This window comes from Anas platyrhynchos, chromosome 8, assembly GCF_047663525.1.
Source record: "Anas platyrhynchos isolate ZD024472 breed Pekin duck chromosome 8, IASCAAS_PekinDuck_T2T, whole genome shotgun sequence".
In the NCBI taxonomy this organism is placed as follows: Eukaryota; Metazoa; Chordata; class Aves; order Anseriformes; family Anatidae; genus Anas; species Anas platyrhynchos.
The window spans coordinates 3,681,346-3,707,683 of record NC_092594.1 but is presented as its reverse complement, the minus strand read 5'-3'; the positions used below and the strand labels follow the sequence as shown (position 1 = coordinate 3,707,683).

The following is a 26,338-nucleotide window of genomic DNA, read 5'->3' as shown; positions in this document are numbered from 1 at the left end:
ATATATGGGCATGTGTGAGACATCACCTAAATGCGCTTTGTTTCTAAATTATGCAAATACTAGTCACTAATGACACCATTACCTTATTAAATGTGGTAAAGGCAGTCAGATATTAATAATGTGAAACAATTGTTATGGAGAGCTAAATCTCTAAACTCTTATTCAGTTAAGGATTGAGGATTTTGCTCCATATTGTCTCTCACTAAATGTACTTTCTTGACTGCAAGTGTGCCTGGTAGGAGAAATGGTGTTGCCTGTCACTGTGTAGAGAGACAAAAGATCCCATTCCATTTTTCTCATCCTGCTATTGCACTGTTCTCCAAATAGTCTTTGAAAATTGAGATTCAAAACCACCATATTTGTATTTCATGGATTTTCAGTCCTAGTGTTAGCAGATAGGGAAACAGTGCCTGCATGATAACTGACAGGAAAAAAGGAAGAGCAAAATCTTCAGTATCAACGAGCCTAGCATTGTAGGCTTTTCTGTGTATGAAACACAACTCTGAGCTTACCTTAAGGTGATCATCAGTGGTGCCTCTGAGTATTAAATGAATGCAGATTATGTAAGTTCATCTGTCTTTAAAAACAGAGCCCTGCTGTGTCTTTAGCTATTTGGGAGCAAACCTGAGAGCTGTCATCAGAATACTGCCTTGTTTACACACCCGTTTATGGGATGTTAGAATTTTGTTCTCTTGGACATTGCTTTTGCTTGTTGGCTCACCAGATACACAGAATGAAAACACTCTGGGTGATTTATCCCTTCCAAAGCATAACAATTCTGTTTACTGTCTAGGGGAAGAAAATCTTTATACATGTCTGGTCAGCTCAGAGCAACCTGTAATAATGGACAACTGTTTGTCACAAATGGTAGCATTGTTTTCTTTGTTAAAAATCTTTCAAGCAGAAGAGAAAAGATGATCAAGAATTTTGCCGCACATGAAACAGTCAGACTGCTCTTTAGTGCTAGAATGGGTGACAGAAATGCCTCCCAGAACATCGTTTTATTTCAGTGTAGTATTACTTTACTGAGGAGAAGGGAATGTGGGCTGGGAGGTTAAATGGTGGCCTGATTCTGTACCATTCCCTGAGCTTTTTAGTGATGGGTAGGTGTCATTCCACGTATAACCAGTAATTACTGGCTTGGGGATGGCAGGATCACCTTAGGACTTGGTAGCACCACAAAATTATGGCAGAGGTTGGTTAGGGTCAGACCCTCAACTGGTACAATTCTGCCTGCCTGACTGCTAACAGGGCTTTTGGGCTGGAGCACCTTCCAGCTAGAAGCAGAGGCCGGAGAGAAGAGAAGATGATTTTATGTTATTCTCTTGTACCACATACAACCTGAACGGCCAAAGCAAAAGGGCTTATCAGAAGGGTTACAGCTTCTGGCATCCTTAGTAAAATTCTGGTCTGTTCTTGGAAATATCCAAAGTCACAGAATGATTCAAGCAGTATGCTGTCTGCATTGATCTGCTGTGCCTGGCTTCTTCCCTTTGGGCACAGTCACTTCATCTGGTGTTAATGAAGGAATTAATTTCCATTCTCCCTTTCCTGCAGCACTCATATGTTGGCTTTTACAGTTCTCAGTGTAAGAGGGCTTCCCCGTCAGTCCCCCTTTTGAATCTTCAGAAATCCCAGAGCAAAAGTAACTAAGCAATCTGAAGTTTGAGAAACTTTCAAAAAGTTTTATTTTTTCAGGCACTAAAAGAAAAAGAGCTCTGAAATAGGAAAATAAAATCATTCTTTCCCCCAAGGACTTGCTTTGGAGTGCAGTGTGATTGTATTTTTCTGATACAATGTCTTTATAACTTTCCAGCATAAATAAATAAAAGCTGTAAAACAGCTCAGGCCTTTGCCTCCCTTGGGTAAACAGAACTTTTAGAATCAGATGCCTGTCTGATGTTCTGTGGTCATAAGTCAATCCCTGGTCTTTGCCTCTATTTGCCTGCTGCAGTGCAGATACTGTTTGCAACTATCGATCCTCAAGCAGAAACATTGGCCTAGGTGTTCTAATGCTTTTCAACTGTACCTCAGACTAACTTAACTCCAACGCACGCCTTTTGTAGCTACAGCATAAGGAAACTTATGACTTTGAAATTGTGCTATATGCATCCCCCATGGATCCCAAAATAGCAGTCTTCTTTACACTTTCTCATATGGAAGTTATCTGTAGTTTATTCTGCCTACTGTAGGATTTCCTCAGGAGGAAAAAAAAATTGGACAGACACAGAAGAGGATGGGTTAGCATCTCCCAGGAACATGATTAAAGATTTGGTTCAAGTTCTTTTAGCTTAAAGATTGAGTTCAAGACAAATCTACACACCGTATCCATTCATAATTATATATTCACTTACATATCCCATATAATAGTTATATAATAATATTACATATAATAATAATACATAAATATATGTTATATAGTAAGTCCATGGTATGGTATTTGTTTCCTAGATGGATGAGAAAACATAGAAGTTGCCTTCTTGCTTTTCTGCGAGTACTGAAGCTCACAACTTTGAAATTGTATGTATACATATTTTAGTGAAAATCTAATAGAAAAATGGTCTTGAAATAAACAAAATGAGTAAGATATAAAATAAGTAAGAATTTTATATATATATATATTATATATATATAAATTATATATATTAAATATTAATATTAATATTAATATTAAATTATATATATATAAAAAAATTATATATATATATATTATATATATTTTGTAAATATTGGTGGTATTAAGGTATTACCTTAATGTTTGCTTAAGTCAGTGCAATGTGAGAGAATACTAAGACTTAGAAATGCTATTTCATGTCTTGGTAGCAGCAAAGAAAATGCCATTTCATCTTAAAGTAGTGTTTTCATTTATGACAACACCTAATGAGACTTTTTTCCTTCTGTTCATGAATATCCAGCTATCTATCCGTATAGACACTTCTTTCAAAGATCTATATAATTACAGAAGAAAAAAATAAGCAAATAAAAGTGAAAAAAAAATAAATTTAAGCAGCTAATTATTTCCACTTATCCTTGTAAACGTATTTATGTAATTGTGCACATTATTTAAAGGTTTGAATAAATGACTTCAAAGTCTATTGTGGCATGAAAGTAGAAAAGTAGCAGGAAAGAACATTTTTTTCCTTGTTGCAAGGTACTTTAAAGTGATGGCTAAAGAGAATGATAAAAACTTGGGAGCAGCTGTAAATCATACTGTGTAAGATTCTATTTCAAATAGATTGTAGCTTGTTCCTTGCTTTGTTTGTTTTTTGACACACTTCTCAGATATATTTTGAAGAAAAAGCAGTTACCCCTTACTCGTTCACTCTTCCCTGCCACTGAATAGTACTTGATATTTTCCTGCAAGGTTTCAGTGACTGTACCTTTTCTATCCCTTTTTATCCTTGAGTCTACGCAATGAGTCAGAGACCCCTTGCCTATTTTCTCTGCTGTCTTCCATAATGGTATGGAAATACTTTTTAGCAAGAACTTTAGGAGAATACATTTCCCTTCCCAGCAGTGAGTAAAAACAGATATTGCTTTGTAAGTGTTACTTAAGTGATACTTACAGGTTCTGATTTTGAAACGTTAGATAGTGGAATGAGAGAGAGGTAATTGTTTCCACATAAACTTTGGGTGGTTCTGCTACAAACAGTAGTAGGGAATATTGAGTATTTATACTCAATACCTGAGTATGAATAACTGGGAAATAAAAATTGCAGTAGTAGAAGTGTTGTTGTATCATAGGCTTCTAAGAAGTGCTGAGAAACACACTGCCAGCAGAGTTAAAAATAGACTGCACTATATACTCAAAATAAATATAAAGATACTGTGATCTAAACAATTTAACAAAATTAGCTTCCTTTTTAACTAGAGTCAGTCTAAACATAGAGTACTATTTTCAGCAACATTTCCATAAATAGTTCCTGATGTGTAGCTTCTATGAATAATTCACAAATCTGAATACTAAAGTTTGAGTTACTCTGGGTTGATAAGCCATAAAATGTATTGATATTTCTTTAATGAGCAGGCAAAACTGTACATATGCAAGTACAAATTATAAACTCGTTGTCAAAAATATTTTACAATATTCACATAACGTTCTCCTCTGTCATTAATTTTGCTTGCTAAAAAAGGAGCACAAATATTTTTAAGCTATGCTTGTTTAAAACTGGAATGAGTATTTGTGGAAGATTTTATTTCTGGTTTTCTTCCTATCTACTGTGGACACTGCATTAGGAAAGGAAAACATTGAATCACTTCATCTTGTTCATCCTCATTTTCTTTTATAGGCATCTTGCACTGATGTGCTCGTCCAGTAGGAGATCATCTTTGATGGGCATGGGCTGGCTGACTAGTAATAGACACAGTAACATATTCTAACTCAGGATTGATTGATCTGGAAGTGAGAAGTGAACCTAGCTTTGCTACTGTGGCTATTTGCTGGCCAAACAGTAACGTATTTTTAAATTAAATAAATCCCAGTTCCAATTTACTTTGGTACTGTATAGACCTATTTTTAATATGCTCTTTTATTAATAGATGAGTACCTTTATGAAAGACAAAACAGTCCTGAAGATACGTTTTTTCAGATACTTAAAATTTCAGTGTTTCCAGCAGAATTATTTACTTTAATCTCACACTATGTCATTTGGCAGGACTATTCTTTCCACTGTTCAGTGTACTTAGTGCCTTTTTCACAGTGTGCCCACTGTTCAGAACAGTGTGCTAACTTATACCTGCCATCCTTCTTCCCATCACCAGCTATCACTGCATCACAGCCTGCTATTTAAGATTGATCTTGTAGTCTGCCCTATAGGATAGTCAGATATCTCATATATTTGGCATTTATAATGCAGGCATTGTTCCAACAACATGCTTCAGAAGAAAAAATTTCTATGTGCCATGTGACAACTGAAGTAGCAAAGAAGTGTTTGAATGCATTTTTCTGCTAAACTGACTTCCTAAGCTTGGGTTTTTGAGAGTGCTTGCAAGCTGTGAGCCTTGGGTATGTGCTATGGCTACAATGCCACATTGGACCAGTTACGGGCATTTCATCAGGCTGCCCTTGGACCTTGGTTTCAGTGGGTGACAAACCTGAGGGGAGCTGCAAAGATGTCTCACTGCTCACAGGCCAGGTCGTCTCTGACTGATCAATGAGCAAGTCAATCCTTTGGTGGAACCCTAAGCACTATTTAAAATAATCAAGGAGATTATTTAAGACATTTGTTAAGCTCGTGTTTAAACGGGTGGTGGTAGGTATGCTGATCATAAGTTCCTCCTCCTACGGTCACTGCTATTTTAAGCAGGCTTGTGTTAAAGCATGGCCTCCTCACAGCAACAAATATATATATTGGGGGCAGCGATACCCCGCCTGTCATGAGACATTTTAGTTTAACTGATATTAATTGGAGTAACAGTTTCAGAGTTTGGATACATGCCCTTGCAAGGATAGCTGAATGTCCTTCCAGTCCAAGGAACAAGTTATCAGATCAGTCTGTTTTGTCCTTTTTAAGTAAAATTAGACAAGTATGGTGCATGAACCAGAATCAACATGAATTCTTGACATCTTGGGATGTCTTTCTTAGCTGCACTTACATGTAGCTCAGAAGATTTGGTTTTAATTTTTATTAAAATAAATTTATTAAATAAATTAAGCACATTAAGTGACTTGGAGACAACTGGAGGAATTTGTCAAAACAAAATGCTTAGGGGTCTCCTAAAACTGAAAAAGATCAAAAAGATTCCTAGAAAATGAGGCCATTCTTTGAAGGCAACTGAATATAGCAGAAGCAAATGCTTAGCAGCTAAAAGGGCTTATAAGGAACACAGCTGGTCAGAAAACATCCCGATTGCAAACAAGGAGTATAACAGCATTCTGAAAGGTGAAGAAAGGAGAAAACTAAGGGCTTTGGTATGAAATTAACTAATAATAGCATATTTTGCACAGAAGAAGAAGAAAAAAAAAAGATAGAAAAGAAGGATATCACTTGTAGTAGTAGTTTATATTCCTAAAAACTATGAATGTTTGGGAAACCAAAGATGAGATGATATGGCAAGTCTTCAGAACCTGAACTGAAATACACGACAGTGGATAAGAAAACAATGATATTTTAACAAGAAAAATATTGCCTAAGAGACTAATTTCTGGAGAGAGCGAAAATAATTAGCAAGTGAAAAGATAACATTAGTGCTTAAGAGTTAGGGTCAATTAAAACAGTCAAATCACACAGTGCAAATGTTTTATGTCCAAGAATACTAATGAGAAGGAGAAAGTAAGCATTAGACAATACTTAATTGCATGTGCTTCAGGAAAATCCCCAAAGAGAAAAAACATGACTGTTTCTATTTAACAGAAGAATTGGGCAGTTAGGTCATATCAGGATTTTATCTTATTTATTATTATTATTATTATTATTATTATTATTATTATTATTATTATTATTATTATTAAATTTTAATTTATTTTTATTTTTTATTATCTACCACTATTGTTACATTCATTTGGAAACCGATTTGTGGAAGCATTTGAGAAAACATTAACTGGTTGTTCATTTCCACTGTATGGAGATGAACTCAGTAACTTAACCTGCTTAACCTTATGTCTTCATTTCTGCAGCATCCAGCCTCTCATAGGAACATGGTCAGCTAGAGCAGGTTGCTCAGGGCTCTGTCCAGTCAGGATGGACATCTTCAAGGATGGTGACTCCACAGCCTTCCTGGACAGCCTGTTCCAGTATTTGATCACCCTCACAAATAAAAAGGAAATATTTTTTTGATGGAGCACCAGATTGAATTTAAAGTGTAGCTGCTGAAAGGCATGTTAAACATCATACCCGTGGGTATTAAAAAGGAACAGGGTTTATCCCTCAGATACTAGCCAGGAGATGGATTCCAAGTCTTAATACTGATTTCCTACTTCTGGTGTGTGTCAGAATTATCTTCTATTGAATGAGTCAGAATGTTCAGTAAGAAATCTAAGATCTTTTTTTTAGCTCAAGATTTTATAGGAATGTTAGTAAAAAAAGGGAGTTTTCAAAGTTGAATGAATCATTCAAAATTGTTTAGAAATAAACATATAGAGATATAGCTTCAACTGCATACTCCTAAATAAATCTCATTTCTAAATGGAAGAGAGCTATAAGCAAGAGCAATTTATTCTATTTTTGACAGTCACCTGTGGATATAATCTGAATACCAGTAGCATCTGGTAATTTTTTTCTTCTGTATACACAACAGAGGTGAACCTTACCATTAGCGTAGCTTTCTGACTTGTCAAATCTAAAGCTTAGCAAATCCGAATACTACAGCTACTGCCAGTATTACATCAAGATCCTTCTTTCATTTCCCCCAAAATTTCAAGGCTCTCACTATTGCCTAGTCGCTTCTTGTACAGTGGTTGTATCAGAGACTTCTGCAGGGGTTTCTTTTTGCCCGGTGCAGAATTCCACGAACTATTTCCCGGTGACACCCACAAAAGCAAAGTTACTGGTCTGAAAGCACGTTGAGTAACTGCTGTTCAATATAAATCAGTTACCAGAATAGCAACGATGCCCAAACTGAATAAAGTGAATATAACGTTGTAACTGACACTTTGAACAAGGTTTTTTGTGTATCTGAATAATAGACACTGATTTAAAAAGTAAATCAATGTGTGTATTAGGAAGGGTAATTCAAAAGAAAAGTATGTCGAATGATGCTGATTCCATAGGACATGTAATTTTACCTAGAAGCCAACAACCACAATTTTGAACATTCTTTGAACAATGAAACTTATATTTTAAAATAATTCCTTGGCTAAGCTGAGGTGTCAGACTCAACTCTATTTTGCAGAAATCTTTTCTCCGAATAAGGTGTTTCCAACAAGCTCTCCATTTGTTGTCAGTTTGAGGACTATTTGTGCAGGGAGTGTTGTAAATAATGCACAAGGTCACAGTTCTCCAGGAATGTCAAAGCTTAGCAGTTCTGATTTTGTTGACTTTTTTTTTTTTTTTTTGCCATTCATTTCTGCAGTAATCTTAATGATAGACTAATGTGATTATTACTTAATAACATTTTTTTCTTTATTAATTTAGTTGAAGCTTTTTGTCATGTCTGAGCTTATGTGACTTTTGTAATAGGATACCAGACTTAATTGGTTGTTGATTTCTCCTGATCTGAATTACCTATTAGATATGAAAAGTTCCCTACTTTATGCTTGGGAAGGATCTTGTTCGTTACTCTGCCTGATATGCATCTCAGGCATAAATACCTGCGATGACAGCAAATAATATTGATCTGAAATCTCATTATAAAGGCAAACCAGTCACCTGAATTTTTCATACCATCATCTATATGATAATTCATATCACACTCAAAAGTTAAGATACTTACCTTCAGGGCACAGAGCTGAAAGGACCTTTACTGTAAAAACTAGAGGACAGCAGGATCTGTGGTCATGTTTAGTACAAGTACTATATATGTACTCTTGCAGTGGCAAGGTTGAAGAATTAGCCAGCTCTTGCTAATATGCAAGAAAAGAAGAAAAGCAAAGAACAAAACAAAAAAAAAAAAGGAAAAAAACACCCTCCAGCATTACATGGCTTAGTAAATTATGATATGTAAGAGAGATCTTGCCTTTAAGACAATTTCTTTGTAATTTTTCTGCCAAGCTCACATGCCATAGCCTCTGGAAATTTTATGACCATGCAAACAGAATGAATGTCATAAGTACGATCCTGTGTATCTTTAGAATTATTAAAAAGTTGAGAATAGTGCAGAATAGTGAAAAAGAAGACCATATCTCCCTTCTAAAAAGGGCAGTGCTGTGTAGATTTAGTGCCTTAAAATGGACAGTGAAAGGTCTAATGAGTTTGGTGAAGCAGAGGTGGAACAGGGATGGGTCAGGAGGTGATGCTGGGCCTGGGGCAATTTGCAGTGTGGTGTTGCTGGGGAACTTCAGCTCTTAAGAACTTGGATTCAATGATGTTAACAATAGATAATTTGAAAATAATGATCTGCCACTAAGCTACAACTAATGGGCTGTCTTTACCTCTACAAAATCAGAACGATGAAATGCCTATTCAGTTCAGGGGGTTCACTTCAGCTCTGGTTCACTTAGACCCAGAGCAGCCAAAAATGAAAGCAAATTACTGATAGCTCACATTGAAAAGCAGGTAAGTTTCACTACAAAATTACATCTAATCTGAGAAAGCTAATGCAGTTGTTGGAATCGCAGTCTGTACTCCATGTATTGTTTGTTTCTTGGTAAAGTATCTTGGTGTTACAGCTACACTGTTTACTTCATATTTTCTTGGAGAAGTCTCAATACCGTATATTGAAAATGCTCAGAATCTTATTAGAAGGTGGATTTGTTAGAATACTGTGTAAAAGGCTATATGAAAAAATGAATAAGAAAAAAATAATTGCAGTACTGAGGCTAGGACTTGCACAGAACAGTTTAATTTGAGTAAATAATGATGTAGTAATATATTCTAAATACATTGAAGTTTGTATATCTATAAAACCAATTTTAAGACTAATGGCCAAACTCAAATAGCATTTACAATTTCGGATGTGGAAAATGATTTAAATGCTTAGTTATCACCTTGAAAGCAATACACTGAAACACATTTTATAGTATTTTCCTAAAGCAAGAGTTCTAAACAAACAAACAAACAAACAAAGAAGCAATGGGTTCATTAAAATATCTTTAAACTGCATTTTTTAATAACATGCACCAATAGTTTAACATTATTTACAATGTAGTGATAGGCACTTAATTGTAGAGCTCACGAAGATGCAGTCCTCTGAACAGAATCTTTTCCACTTGTTCTACCTGTTCCCCTTCCCTTATGAGTTACTTAACAGCTGCAGGAGGATGTTAACAGTATTTCCCCAAACCACAGGAGTGAAGTGGGTTACTTGCTTCCAGCATTTGCTTAAGCTATTGTTCTGCTGATGAACATACGTTTTTCAGTGAAATAATAAATAGAAGGAATAAAAAGATTAAATCTGCATTCCACAGTTGCAAGGATTTGTTTGTTTAGATGGCAGTGCAGCAGGCAGATGACTTTGTTCTTGAAGGAACTGAAGGATGAAAAAATTACATTTGTGTTATTTGGGGCTGCTTGAAGTGGTTTAATTTAAGTGAGAAAGGCTCAGAAGGGGGTCAGAATATTAAAATTATTTTATTTTTTTTCTTGAGGAAGAAGTTTTAATAAATACTGGATGTTTTGTGAATAATTTCATATTACATTTTTATTTTCTGTGGGGAAAAAAAAAAGTACATAAAGTGCATACAGAAGCAGCTAGGTAAGAGTTTACAAAATTCCTACCTGCAGGCCTGGTATTTCCTATGCAGCCTCCTTTTGGCTATAACTGAAGTTCCAAGTTATGATTGTTTAGTGAGTTATGACAAATATGCCTGGCTGTTTCTTTTGCTTTTGTGATAGGTCAGCTTCTGTCATGAAATTGAAGAGGGTATAGGATGGTATGGAAAAGCATATAGTACGTGTGATACCACAATGAAACTTCAAGGAATCAAATTGCTGGGTATACCCTATATACCTATACCCTATACATCATTAACAGAGTTCTGTCCTTAATGTTAACTGCTTATACCACCAACATTTTGTGTTCACTGTCACCTCCTCTAAGTATGGAAGTTGCGTGGTATGTTGAGTTCATTAATATGAATCACTCGTATTGTGAGAAAAAATATTAGGAAACTATTTCTAGAAGGTGGTCAGTAAAAATGAAGGCCACGGGTCATTTAGTTTTAGTCTACACAGAGCTAGCTAGACAAATGGTAACGATTTCCTTTGTCCGGTACACACAACACACGGTATTTCCCTGTTAATAAAAAATCTTTTAGAACTGCTCCCAACAGGGATAAAATAATCTGTGTTACTGTAAACAAGGTTACATGCCTCTTTTATTTGCATATTAAACAAGTTATCTGCTGGCCAGTAGTCCAGTTTGCCACAAAACAAGTTTAAAAATACTGAGAAGTGAGTAATAAAAGCAGGACACAGTAACAAAGGGCCTTATAATTTAGTATTCTGGTGTCCTTTCAGGCAGAGACATGAATTCTCTAATTTCAGATAAACCAAGGTTAGACCTTAAACACCTTTAATGACAGGAATAAAACAAAGACACTAAAAACAGTAACATTTTGGAAATAGTTTCAAGTGTTCTGATAAATTATGCTGCTGATAGGAGTGCAATTACCTTTAAGATTGGAACCACTTAATGAAAATAACTGAAGCTGCAGTCCATGCTCGGAGTGAAGTGTCTCTGATTTCTCTATGCTCCGACATAACAGGTAACATCTGAGTTCACTCCTTTTTTTCTGAGATACATCTCTCAACACTGTGCTCAACTTTAAGAAACAATCTAAGAATTGTCCTAGGCTTCACCATCACCCAGACATTGTAATGTGAATTTTAAATTCCCAGAGGCAAATGCTCCCTTAACTTGTCATGCTGAATTCCTTCATTTTGAATTAATTTTATCTCAGCCTGTGAAAGGTATAAAGTGGCCATCAGTGGTGGATCAGTGTCCTTCAGATAAATAATGTGTCATAATCAGAATTGTTAAAGTTGCAACTTTTTATCAATTTCTGAATAAGAGTTCTCCGCAAAGTTGTACACCTTTGCACTTTTGTTTTACTAATATTCTTACTTCTTGGGTAAGATGTGCCATTCTTTGCAGTTAATAGGCAGTGTGTCCCAGAGCAAATATGATGAACAGAAGAATCGACTTTCTGAATGGCTGGTAAAGATAATTTAGTACTGAAGTAAGAGGAGTTATGTCCTCTAGAAAACGTATTTCTTTCTAGTATTAGGAAAAATTCCCAGTTGACTGAATAAAGGAATGGCTAAGATATTTATCATCCATTTTTTCTTCTTAGCAAACTCACCAAAAACATCATTAATGCCAAGACTAAGTATATGAAGATTGATGTTGTGCACTTCAAGGGTTCTTAAGAGATCCCCTTGTGAACACATTAAGATCGTTACCTCTTAGAAAAATAAAAAGTCAGTAAAAAAAAGCTGAAGGAGGCAGATTCGGAGCTGTCATATTTTGAAAAAGATTTTTTTGAAAAATGACGGTCAGATCGATCAGGTGAACAGCAAATTGTTCTGTTCTGCAGGTGCACCAAGTGCACATTTATTAGCTGACCATGTGGAAAGTAGTACACATGACCTCATTATGCTAAACAAGTACAACATAAGCTCTTTGATCTTCTTTGGGCATTCTTGAAGTACATAAAAACATCTAACTCTTGAATGTTTTTCTATCTGTAAAGCTATCTGTGTGTTCCTGCATGCTGGCATTCTCCTTTGTGGAAAGAGTTCTGTATTTATACCCAGGCATACAAAGTCCTCACTTCTCTCAATTTCATCTTAGACAAGAAATCTACTGCCCTGTGAAGTGAAGCAGTACAATAGATTGACGTTTTGGTGAAAGATGGTCTTCAAAATACTATTGCTGCAAAGATTTACACAAGGATTTTTAAATTTTACTTGGTTTTCAGTGAAGATCCAGTAAGAACGCTGAAGTGATGCCCTGAAGCATTTGTGTCATACTAAAGTATTGAAAAAGGGTATTTCAGTGCCCAAAGTAAACTGGGGCTTCTCTGAGGATTTCCTGTTCATTTCTTAATAGGTCTCTTACGAATTGCAAGGATTTGAACTGGAAATTTATAATTGCTCAATCTGTAGGCAACTAGAAACACATTTTTAGAGTTATAGCTGGGTGTTGTTTCGACAGCTATTAAACTGCATTTCTGCAAACTGTTACCCATTGACTGAAGTTACTGGACTGAGAGTAACGTATCTGGGAGAAGACACGGGACACAGACAGCTCTGGACTGCTCTTCACTGGGTTTTGAATCACATTGCTCAGAAATGTTAAGGCAAGAGTTGACCATATATATTCAGCAATTCTTTATTTAGAGCATTCTTAAATCCTGTAGGTTAAATAATTCTATACGATTTTCATATTGACTAATGACTAATACTGTGGAAAACAGTGTCAATTAATTTCCAAAAAGATAATGAGATTTCCACACAATTTTGTGCTGTATTATAGTACTATGACTCAGTATTTCCAACAAAAATTGTGTATTACGGTAACCCTTGTTTGTACATAATATCCTTGTTATACACTCTCACAGTAGAGATGAATTAAATTATACTCTGAAGCAGTGTTAAAGTAATGCACTCTTCCTACAAACAAGTTCTGTTGGTCTCTGGGAAAAAGAAGGATTTTAGCAGCTAGTTGCGTAGTCTGCTGATGTGTGAAAATTGTGGATTTTTGAAATCTAGAAACATGGCTGTTCCAAAGATCAAACTGCAGAAGGTACGAATGCACTCAAAAACAGTTAACTTTTCAAATTTGCTTTTTTTTTTTTTTTTTATGTTAATGCTCCCAAAGATCCTATTATCGCAAGCAATGAACATAGACAACAGATGCTTTTTGCAACTGTCCTTAATGATACTACACATAGCTCCTGTTTGGGACTGGACCCACCAGTCTTCCTTTGAAACACTTCTTTTGGCAAAGTTCAAAGAATAGAAACCCACCAGGTGTAGGATATACAACCATTATAAAAATTAAAGACATAAATTTTATTGACTGCATTGAAAAATACCTATTTTCAGATCTGTTTAAATCTTCAAAAATCAAACTTAAAAAACAGCATCTAGACCTGCTGAGCTTGTTCCCTGTCTGGTGCAGCATTACATTACTCTAAAATGCTCACTTGGTTATACTGCTGTGGTTATTTGGATATAGCGATCAAATGATGGCCACCAAAATAACACTTACAAAAGAAATCCACTTTGTATACTACGAAGGTCATTTCAGAAAACTCCAGGCTTGCAGAAAAGCAGCACAGAGATGCCATCTAGCAGTAACTCTTAGAAATTTCCTAGTACTTAATAGATCATTCTTTCAAGATACTGCTTTTGCATGTAGGAGAAAGGAAAGATTTTATATTCCAAGTCTTTTTATATAGTTGGCTTCCTGCTGAATATCTAATCATCCTGCTGGAAATAAAACTTTACTGAAACACATTATAATGAATAGTTTCCTTGTATTTTTCAGTATAAATACAGAGCAAAATTAGAATCAAATTAACAGATGTGACATTTTAATAAGTGTCTTAAAATTGATATTCTACAATTAGCATTAAGAGTATTTAAAATTAATCATTAGTGAGCTGTCTTCCATTTGTTAAAGGCTAATTTCCAGAGCAGGTCAATATTCTACATCAAGCTTAGCAGAAAAAAAGACATAAAAATACAACATGGGCAATAAGTTACTGCAATTGAAATAAAATTTTAATGTGCCAGAAATTTAAGAATAAACTATACATATTTTTAGCATATATTATCATAAGATGGCAATACTTAAATACTTTACAATGAGTAGATAACACAGTAAGTTTAGCATAAAACCCCTGTCATAGTAAGAGTGCCTGTGGACAACAGTCTTTAAAGTCAGTGATAGCTAGTTCTAAATCAAAGCTTTTTTTTTCTTATTTTTTTTCTTGGAAATATTTAAAAGTAATAGATGAGTTACAGAAATTATTTCTTTATTACTTAGATATTATGCAGAACATTAATAGGAATGTACTGTGGCATGCTTTGAAACATCTGTCATGATTTATTTTCATTTGTGTGTGTCAAGGGCATCTAAAAAGTTGTGTCTAGTCATGAGCATGTTGCACAATTATTTGTAAAAGAAGGAAATAATCACCTCATTGTTTCCTAATACTAATTTCACGTAATATATTTGCTTCCAAACCTGCAGGGCAGAACACTGTTATTCCATTTAGCATAAAGTAAGCTAAATACCTGAGGATTGCTTCCATTTTTAAAGTGATTTCAATCATAACTTGTATTTATTTGCTGAAAACAAACAAACAAAACCAAACCCACAGACCTTGTAGTCATTTTGCATACATCATTTTTCACAGAAATACATCAACAAAACTCAACTATCATCTGTCATCTATATGTGGCACCTTTTCATATGCTTAAAGTGGAGCAGTATCTTAATCAAGGATCTGAATAACCATTTGTTCTCCTGTTTTAATTTCTGAAAACCCAATTTATCTCTGATAAAAAGCAGACTTGGATTAAGGGGCTCTTGTTTTTACATATTCTTAAGGACTTTAGAGCTTCTGGCTCATGACCTCTTCACGGAGTTAAAAGGGCCTGCAATGAACATTTTAATATCCCTGAAAATGTCACACACAGCAATGACTAAAAGGCCATTTTTCTGCCCTCTGCACAGTGTGCCACAGCACAAAGGACTAGAAGCAAAGTTTCAGAGATAATTTATGCAGTTCCATTCCAGTGGTGCATCCTGCTTTTCAGTGCTCGATGGTAACAGACACCTATGATGGAACATTTCTTCCCAGTGTTGTTATGGGGCATATCTCTGACACCTAAACTAAGCAAAATTCTGCCAGCTGAAGGTCATCCACTTCATTAGTGGTTTTACTCTTCTGTGGATAGACAGTGATACAAATTGTGTTTATCCTGTCTTCAGGCAGCCTCTTTGCCTGCAACAGATCTAAGTGTACCAGAAGACAGAGCAATGACTGGAAACCTGTGATTGCGATGTGGCCATGTGCTCGGGCTCACACAGCTGAGGAACTCCTGTTCCCCGCCTGATACGAGTCTCTGCAGAACACAGCGATAGCGATGCTGTCAAATAGCTGCTATTTAATATCAGATGGCTATAATTCATTATTAGCTAATGTTATTAATCATATATCATCTCCTTTTATGTTGTCACCGTATCTTATGATTACTGCAGCTGTAAATCTGTTTTTCACCGAATTGCTTATTAAGTTCTGTCTTTATATTTTCGTAGGAGGAATACCCTTTTCACGCTGTTGGAAATTCCGTGCGTATTTTATACGACTATGTCAATTATTTAAAAGGGAAAAGCAAACTGTCAGAAGAGCCAAATCCTGTCTCGCGGGGCTGCCTGGCACCCGAGCGGTGCCGCGGGGGGGACATTCACCCGCACAGCGGAGCGGGCTGCTGGGGGGCTGCCCGCAGTGCCCCGCGATCCTCTCCCTCTCCTCACTTTGCCGGGTAGGAGGCGGCACGGCACCAGGAGGCGGCTGGCAAGGTGTGAGCTCCCGCAGCGCCGCAGGCCCGCCGGGTTCAGCCCACCGCGGCGATTTCAGCGGCGCAGCGCGGTGCTGCTCCTCAGCCACCTCCTCCAGACCCGCACCGCCGCGGCTTCGGCACCTGCCCCGGGGGAGCCCCGGGGGAGCCCGGGGCCGCTCCTGCTGCCGCGATCCCCCCCGCCCCGGCCCGCCGAGCCCCGTCGGCCGCGGCACCCGGCCGGCTCCTACCTGGGCAGGGTGCAGGGCGGCCAGCAGGGACAGCAGCAGGAGCCTGGGGACGCTGCCGGGCGCCCGCATCCTGGCGCCGGGGCCGCCTCGCCTCGCCTCTCGCCTCGCCTCACGCCGCTCCCCCCGCGGGCACCGCGCCTCCCGCCGCAGCCCGAGTGGAAGCGGCGGCGGCAGCGGCAGCCGCCCGGGGGCCGCTCATTCCGCGGGCGAGCGAGGACGGCGCTGCCCGTGGTGCCGGAGCGGCTCCGCTGCCCTGCCCCGGCCCGCCTCCGGCCCGCCCCGGCCCGCCCCTCCGCCAAACTTCGGGCCCGGGAGGCGGTGGCAAGGATGCGACATCATGGCTGCCGCCCGTCCGCTGCCCGCCCGCCCTCAGGCGCCCCCTCGCGGGGCAGCTCCTGCGCGGAGGAGCTTGTGGCGGCTCCGTCCTGTAACAAAGCGCTGGTAAAATGGGTTACGGCTTTAATTAGTTGCCCTTACAGCGCTCGAGTTCACGACCCATAGTCAGCATAACCTTAGGTTTCATGCGTTAGTGGTTCTCAGACGGGCTGGGGCACGCCTGAGGTGCAGCTGGAGAGCAGCCGCCCGAGCCCGCGCTCCGCTTCACCCGGGGGCTGCCTGAGGTGGCTGCCAGAGCCCCAAGGGGCTGCAGAGCCCCGGTACCAAGCGGCCCCAGCGGGGTGCCCAGAGGCCTTGGGGTGTCCCCTTCCGTGCTTTCTCAAGGGCTTCTCTCCTACAACTGTTACTGGTATTCGTTAATTTTAAATACCTGTTTTATATGCATACAATACTGAGTTCCTTTTTTTTTTTTTTTTTTTTTTTTAATCTGATAATCTGATTTGGCCAGAGAACTTAAGCCTAGCTGGTCATCAGAAAAAGCGAGTCTTCCTGCTCGCTTCATCCTAGTAGTTGATGACCAGGAAACATTTCTTCATTCTCTCCGCACAGCTCTATCCTATAGCAGCAATTCTAAATGCTGTTGTGAACTTAACAGTATTTGCTGTTCTGTTTGAAAGAGCCCCGGGTCCTGGATGCGGTGTAAGATTTACTAGCTTTTATTAAAACACATACAGCAGTTCCAGTATTCAGTGGTAGCAGACATCCTTCTCTTCACCAAAACCAACCTGAGGGTAATTTAAGTACTCACAGAGAGGAAATAAACTTGGAACTGATGAAAAGATGTCATCTCATGAAAAGATGTCATCTTTTCTGAGGGATTGGCACATTTTTACTACTTGGGGCTGATTGAAAAGGAAAAGTTTCCATATTTTCCTATTACAGTGTGATTGGAGCACCATTCCTCTCTCTTTAGGAACCTGCAGGAGGCTTCCTTTTCATCTTCCCATGAAAGTAGAGGAAGAAACAGCTGCTAACTGGGGACTGAGCTCCTGTGTGCAGGCAGTAGAAACAGTAAGTAGGTAGAGGATTATTTGTCTGCGTCCCCATTGTTTTGGTTTGATTTGGTTTTATGGGTTGGGGTCGTAGGAAGTGAAACGAAAAGAAGCTCCTTTTGTATCAGGCTTGGTATTAGGATTAAAGAGGAGAGAAGGGAATTGATTCAGGGAAACTAATAAGACAGACCAGTCGCTTCTGTTGTGAGATACAAATAAGTTTTCCAGTTTTGCATGGCAAAATGTATCAGCTTTACTGTTGGCATGTGTTTGTTGTTTTTGGTTGGTTGGTTGGTTTGGTTTGGTTTTGGTCTTGATTAGATGTTAACTTTTCTGGGGTCTACATTTTCCCTTTGTACTTTTTCAGCAGCTACCACAGAAAAGCTAATGCTGTCATGGATTTTCAGGTGCTGTGTAATCTTAACAAAGAAAATAGGATCAAAAATATTCTTAAAGAAAGAAGAAAAACATCACAATAAAAAACAAAATAGCAGTGCAAAATATTATTTAAGGATGTTTTTAGGTACAGTATGTTGGTGAGTTCTCAAGCCCAGGAGAGTGTTTTGGTTAAGTGCTCATTAGAATGAGTATGAAAATGGCACTGTTTTCTAACCTGTTTCCAAATCTACAAGATTGGTGTCTTATGTCTTCAGGAGTTCTGCTGAAAGATACATGTAACAGAATCTGTTCTGCCCACATGCTATCTGAAAGGATTGTATATCAGTGGCATAATAATTGGATCAAGGATGCCAGTTTTCCCTACAGTGATTTATTATCTTTCTGCGTTCTGAATTTTTTACAGGATAAAAATAATCAGGTTTGCTTTTGTGAGTGAATCAAAATGTATGTTTTATGGTAAGATGACTTAGAGAAGACTTCTTTCAGTCATAATTGTCTTTTTCAAAGATATGGTCTTAAATTTCTATGTAAGGTAGATCTGCAAAGTGTGGATCAAAATAATAATAAACTGCAGAATTTATGAATGAGTTTCTATTGAAATTCTATGAATTTACAATGGAAAGAGAATACCCTCTGATACATACCCTATTTTAGAGTTTCCATCTATAAAGAAAGTACAAAAAGATACAGAAAGGAGACTGGTTTCAGCCATTTCTATTCTCTATGAAATCAGGATAAGAGCCGATCAAGGGGATAGCTGCGTATATGTGGCTTCAAGCAAAGGTAAAGTAACAGTACCAAAACACCAAAACTCTGACAGTTCTCCAAAGGATGAAGTGAATGGTGTTTTCAAAATAGCCCATTTCTTACAAAAACAAAACAAAACAAAGAAAAAACACACATAGATTCTAAAACCACAAAGGTAGATATAAAGGTATTTAGAATTTTACTAGAATATGTCAGTGACTAGTTCTTTAATTTTCCCTTCTCTTTCTTCCTCTACACTTTATCACTTTACACTCTTCTTTTCCTTCCTTCCTTCCTCCCTTCCTTCTTTTTTTTTTTTTTTTTTTTTTCCCCCTAGTTTATTGTAGATGAAATTGGCAAAACGTATGAACTATTAATCATGGCATGCAAACTTTCTGAGGAGCTTCAGAAAAGCTCTATGTTTGCCCACTTCCTCATGCTGCTTGGAACATCTGTCTATGAAATCAGTAAAATATTGAAGAGTACAAGTTAAAAATAAAACAAAAGCTTCCCAAGGCCCCCGAAAAAAAGTGAGACATCAGATCTCCTGAACTCTTCAGATACTTTTCACCTGTTATAGAAACTAATTTGTTTGGTACATGCAAAAGCACCAAAATGTGTTTTAAAAGAATACATAAGGATGACATAAAGAGACCCCATTCTATTCTGTTTGATTTTAATGGTTCATTACAGAGAAAAAGAAACTACCTAATAGACTAACTCGTCCATCCTCCTGCAACCTGACAAGTAATTTCTGAGTCAGAAAAGACTGCAATCAGACTAATGAAAATTACTGACAATTGCTACCTGTAATTGAGTAATAATTGAGTTTGTTAAAACATATCTGAAAAATTAAACAAAATTCAAGCTAATATGAGAAGGTTTTGTTTTTGCTGTGTCTCCTATAGTGGCAAGGGAATACCTCATTCTGAGCATTTCCTTCTAACAAAGCTTTTACTCATATCCTTAAAACCTATCAAATTCTATCTGTATGGCATTTCTTCTTGAATTCTTTGTATGGAGACAGTTGGCAGTCAGGGTAAAATACTCAGTCTTGAGAAAGAAGAAAAAGAGATATCAAAAGCTTTCCTGCAGGCATCAATGACGGCGTATTAGCAAAATGGTGGCAAGCTGAATACAGCTTGTCTAGACAGTGAAGGATATTCTCAGTGTGTGGCTAGAGTTATAACAACTTCTTTTTGACACCGTATTGCAAGAAGCATTGCTAGCACTTGGAATAAAGACAGATACTTGTTCACTTGGGTACACTGGAAACTGAAGTTGATAAATTGGAGGTAGGTACTGAATTATATATAAATATGTTCCAAGTTCTGCAATCTGAATTTGACAGCTCAAAAGTACTGACTGGAACTATGATAAAAGACGGCATATATACACATACCTAGAAAGATACTACTAAAATTATTTATGGCAGGTCATGTCTGAAAGCTGGTTTTAATTGCAGTGCTATCAAAGGTTTTTCTAGAAAAGAAAATATTTTATAAAATCTGTCTATCTTACACTCTCACTGATTATTTTGTGGGTGTTGAATATTCCACCAGTTCAGGAAGGTAGTCCAAAATTGGAATTTGAGGCATTCTCTATGTTTATGATAAGGATGAAGAATTTAGGAAATTGGGAAGAGAGGGGTTAAATACTGACCCTGTTGACTTTAATGAAGGTGAAATGTCCTTGGAGAGCATTATTACATCTCACATTAAAGAAAAGATTTTGATTCGAAGAGCTGAAAATGAGATAAAAATGAAAACAAAAACTACTATCGATGCAGAAGCTGAACTTCTGTGATAGGTGACTACATTTGTAATAAACATTAGAGACACAGATTGCTTAAAGTGTTGTAAACTTGGGTGAGTAGAGGATTCAGTAAAGCACTAATTCATTGAGTTTAGTGAAGAGTACATAGATGTTAAATGAAATAGAGAGACATTGTAGGTCTCTGGACAGAATTCTGGACTACTGTAAATCATTAAATTTGCCTGTGTAGATTTTACCATCATATATATATATGTATGTATGTATTATGTATTGACCAGCTCATAATTATTTAAAAGCACACATACTTAGAAGAAATATTCAGTCATAATTATAAATTATAATGCAAACATTCAGATGAATTTTGTGTTCTGATCTGTTTTCAGGTTATGTGTGTTATCTTCATACCTGTTATATTTCCCCCAAAAGAAGAGTCAGTGCATCTAGTGTCCTATGTATCTCTTCAGTGCAGAGATTTCTGCTGGACTGGAGAAAGAATAGTTTGAACAGGACTTGCCACAAAGACAAATGAGCTTAAGATTTTTTTTTTTTTTTTTTCTGTAAGACAGTAAGCCATTGCTTTGATTTTTAATCAGTTTCTGTTTTAAAAAGAATATAGCAGTACAGAACTCTCTGCGGTACTATTGCAGTATTTGTGGTTCTGTCCCATATAGCCAAGGATGCTTGTTATAGCTGATGACATAAACTCAGGTACTGTAAGGTACTCTAATGATAATTTTTTAGTTGACATGTATTAGATATTTTAATTCCAGCTGAATGCTAGAATGTAACTGATCTAGAAAAAAATCATTGTGTAAGCTGATGCTTAACAGGCATTCCCCTGGTGCTTCTGTAGAGCTTGATTTTGAATACTGATGTAGGAAAGGTATATATTGGTGTTCTTTTTGAGATCAGTTTAAGAAGGAAGACAGCTTTTTAAAGATAAATGTGAGGAAAAGAATTAAGAGAAATATTTAAAAAAAGGTCTTTCAGTTTACTTCGTACAACATTTGTCAGGTTCTAGTGCAAGTCTCTCTGTAAAGTGAGTTGATATGTCTCCTGGCAGTTATCAAATGGTATCTACTATTCTTCATCTGTGAGGTTATCCAGGTGATACACTTTGTTGTGAATGAAGACATCTGCAAACTGGTGCCAGGCAAGTCTCAAGGCAGTGTTTGCTGTGCTCACTGACAGATGTACTGGGTTGTCTGAACAGCTCAGCAAATTCAGCGTCCCACAATGTACGGTGTTATTTGTTTTCTGTTTTCTTATTACAATACAAAATTTAGGAAACCATAACTTTTACTTTTTTGTTTGTTTGTTTGTTTGTTTCATTCATCCAGTGTTACCCCAAATACATCTTTACTGTTGGCTCTAGTTTTGTTTTGATTTTACTCCTACCCAGTTTCACAGCAGGAACAGAGGAACAAATTAAATGATTCTATTCATTTCAATGAATATATTCTGAGTATATTTTTATGGATCAATATAATATGTGCTATATAGCTTTAAACAGTTTTACCTACATACAGTTTTATGTATAAATAGTTTGGGGCCATTTTGAGGTATAATATTATTTACAGGAATAGTAGGGTACAAATCACTCAGTTTTCTAATCTGATGTGTTTTTGTTGAAAATCAAAAAGAAAAAAGATTATGGAAATAAAAAAAAAAATGGTGATAAGAGATATCTAATTTTTTTCTTGAAAAAATGGTAGCCTGTAAAAATGGTAACAAGTTTTCTCATAATTACTTTTTTTTTTTAAGTCAAGCCAGAGGACAGCTTTTTAAATCAGGGTGACACTGAAGCTTGACAAGTGAGGTGTATAAACTATGAACCCCTTATGAACATCTGCACTGCATGAGTGTTCCCGTAAATCTCATGAGCTTTTTGAATATACCCTAGCTCTTGCTGTTAAGCTGTGGGCTCAAAACCAAAGTTTTAATGAATACTCTAAGATAGTTTCCTTTTCCATTTTAAACATGTAGGTCAAAAAATCCTAAGATACTACCAGTTCTCTTTCAGAACCAGAAGACTGTCTTTATTTGACTTGTTAAATAAGCTGTGAATGAGGGGTTTGGTAGCATATTTCTTGGAAGGCTCTACACTACTTGTCTTCCAGAGTAGTACAAATCCCTGGCTGTCATATTCAGCAGATGGCAGCATGCATGTTAGTCGGCTGGGTATCTGCTCGTATCTTTAAGCTGCCATGCCATATTGACTAGCAAAGTAATTAATTTGTCAGTGTCTTTGAGGTCAATCGCACTGGAAGCTTCCTGTCTGTTAATGTAAAAATATCATCTTTACCCTGAGGGGGCACTGTCACAGCAGGTAGGAATTAATTGTGGAATTACATCAGTTTATTCCTAGGGTAGAACTGTACTGGGAGAAGGAAAACATATCAAACCACAGGAGTGCAATTCAGGACTGCAGCATTTAAAACATTAAAACAAGGGTTTCATGTTTGCACTTGTGCATATCAGAATCAGGGCCTGAGGATTATGCAAAGCTCATGCAAAGCCATGCAAAATACATATGTCGTGACCAAACAAATGTCTGTGTGGGACTTTTTAAGAGCAATGCCTGTGTGCTTTGAATTCGGCCAGGTTTTTTGTGTCCTGCCAGATCAAGTGTGGTGTAGTTGCCATACTGTCAACCCCTGAATAAGATCAACGAAAGCATATGATAACTGTTTAAGACAAACTGCCAGGTAAAACAAACAAACAAACTTGTCTTTCTGATACAGACAGGGCATTGAGAGGCTTTGCATATTAGTGTTCATAGCCTTGCAGAGACAGGAATAATGAGATACTGAACAGAAAATCTGGAACAACATGTGAATTTTTCAGCTACAGTGAATTTTGGACAGTGGCCAGTGCAATGTGGGCATTTTATCACTTAAATATCCTTTTTGTAAATAGCACCATTTCTAGCCTCAGTATTTGCAATCATTATTAAAAATGAATCTTAGAAATGGGAGACATAATGTTGTTTTTTTGTTTTTTTTTTTTTAACATAAATTTTTCATCTGTCAGTAACCTCATAGAAGTTTTGTGAAGAAAAGGCAATGGGGAGTTATGAATCTCTCTCTGTAAGTTACTGCATTGCAGCTATTGCTATAGAATAAATATTTACATTTAAAGAGAACAAGCTGAAACTTGGAATTTCAATTTCATAGGGAATTGACATTTGTTTCTTCCTGAAATAATCAAAATATATACAAAACATTTCATTCAAAAGTACATTTCAACAAACAGGTACAATTTTGTACTATTACTGAGTTTGGGAAGTTGTTTTACAAGTAGCTCTTATGGACTTTCTATTACTATGCACTTCCTTTTAATTCCTTAAATTTTTAATGAAGTTTTTAATTCTAATAATGCTTTTCATATATATATTACATATTATTTTCCCAGCCAATTGATTTCTGTAGTTAATATGGAGCGTGAGCTTAGCTGAATTTTCTGTAAAAGTCAAGAGCAAACTATTATGGTATCTTTGACAGCATTTAGTTTATACAAGGGAAAAATCAGTGTTCCTGTTTTTATACAAGTGTAATAGTTTCTTAACCAATTAAAGAATACTGGAGGGGAAGGAAAGCTTTATTTAAATAATAGCTTCAATTTTCCTTATACTTAAAAGCAAATATTTGCTTTCTCATGTTTGAGCCTGTTACAAAATAAATGCTACAGTTCAGAATATTAATGTAGCATTAGAAGAATAACATGAAGAAAAAAAAAACAACAAACAACAATTGCCTATAGACTAGGAATTGCTTAAGTCTGTTCACAGTTTTGGTTAAATCATTTGGCTAAAAAAAAAACCCACAACAAAACAAACAACAGTGTGGACCACTGCAAGCTTTCAGTTAGATTCTGTTAATACCTGTCCCTCAGAAATGCTGAGATGCTTACAATCAATAGGTTCTTGGCACTGATCAGTATTACTGAATATTTTGCTTATAAACCCCATTGTAATGGAAATTCTGTTTACATTATACAAATGGTTAAAACTGTCCTAATTCTTATAGTCAGTTTTTGTGCATAGACATTTGATACTTATACGCAATTAAGCTTAATAGGGAAAGAGGAAAAATTCCTGATTGGGCAGAACTGTGAGTTGAGTCAGGAAGAGAATGATAAAAGGCTATAAATTTATAATGTCCTAAAATTCTGTAAGTGAATTAGTTATTTGGAAAGTTACTGAAGTACCTGATGTGTTAATAGAATATTTTCTATGTGTATATATTATTTATTAAATATCTCAGTGCTATATATTACAGAGGAGACACACAATGGTTACAGAGAAATAAACTTCTAATAAGTATGACAAAGGTTAAGATAACCCTGAATCTTTAGTTGAGAAGATGCTGTTCCCATCTGCCAAGGAACATAGGACTTATGCTATTAAGGTATAAGGCTTATGCTTAATAGAACACAAAATACTTATAAATTATTGTCCAGAGAAAAAGTGATGCTTTTTAAAGAAAAAATTTATAACTATATAAGTATTCTAACTATATTAGAATGTAGTATTCAGTTGCATTTAAACACTTTTGAATTATGATTCAGATAGTGGAGTAACAGTACTTTTGAAACAGTAGCCTGACTGGGCTAGAACATATTTTTTTTTTCTTAGTTAGATGCTGTAAGAATGTGGTTAGGTATATTCTGAAACATAATTTCACAAAAAAAAAGTCTTCACCTAGATGAAATTGGTGGGCATTCTACGTATTTTAATTGTTTGAAAACAATGAAGTAGAGGCTCTTGATTTTATTATTCAGTCTTCTAAACTGAGAAGATGTTTTGTCTACATAGATTTAGAAAATTAATTATTTGAAACATTATTCTAAAAACTAAAACTACTTGAGACTACCCTCTTTCAATAAAAGCTCTGCAGATATCATGCTAAAAGTTTTATAATAGTCTTTCTTTTTTTCCCAAAGTGTTAAATTGTAGCTTTTGAAAACATACTCAGGATTTTAATGCAGCTTGAATATTAAGTTCATTGAGACTTGACTAAAACAAGAAGGTCAAAACAGGATCAAAGACACATATAAGATAAAAATCAGGTATAAGCAGTGTAGGTGCTTTCTCAAGAAGTTCTGCATAGGACAACAAAGATTAGTAAAGATGTCATAGCTATCCAGGCTAGCAAGGGGAGATATTAGAAGCACTTATGTAACATTTTGCTGTTAATATTTCAGTAGACTTCAGATTATAGACTCGGGCTGATTGAACACTTTCTATAAAAATTATTGTTTTGTGTGTATATATATGTATAACTTATGTACACACATAAAAGACCAAATGAAACAGTTTTCATAGTTTTGGTAAAGGACTTTCAACCTTTGTTAGGAAAAATATTGTTTGTTTGGTAATTAAGAGCACATCACATAGAAGGAAATTTTTCCTGATATTTTCTGACCTGGTCACTTAAAGATATTTTTTTTTCTTTAAAAAAAAAAAAAAAACAAAAAAACACACCTTTGAATAGAAATGTAGAAGATGTTTACACTGCAGATACTTATTAATTTTATATGTAGCAGTGGTAGTAGCAGTATTTATATGTGTAGTGTTAGACATTGGAACGGGCTGCCCAGGGAAGTGGTGGAGTCACCATCCGTGGAGGTCTTTAAAAGACGTTTAGATGTAGAGCTTGGTGAT

At 36.5% G+C, this 26,338-nt stretch overlaps 1 protein-coding gene and 1 long non-coding RNA gene across 2 annotated transcripts in view; one reads left to right on the top strand and one right to left on the bottom strand.

Annotated features, from left to right (window-relative positions):
* The window catches only part of LOC140003095 (noelin-3-like), a 48,312-nt gene extending 31,717 nt beyond the window's left edge, over positions 1-16,595 (bottom strand). Inside the window, exon 1 of the mRNA XM_072041899.1 lies at positions 16,364-16,595. Coding sequence (XP_071898000.1) covers positions 16,364-16,432 — 69 coding nt within the window. The 5' untranslated portion in view covers positions 16,433-16,595. The remainder of the gene's footprint in view (positions 1-16,363) is intronic.
* Positions 16,596-16,671: 76 nt separating this feature from the next.
* On the top strand, positions 16,672-22,088 carry LOC140003096 (uncharacterized). The gene is made up of 3 exons (XR_011811079.1): positions 16,672-16,804; positions 17,673-17,770; positions 21,057-22,088. It is a non-coding gene; the product is annotated as an uncharacterized lncRNA (long non-coding RNA).
* Positions 22,089-26,338: the final 4,250 nt, after the last annotated feature.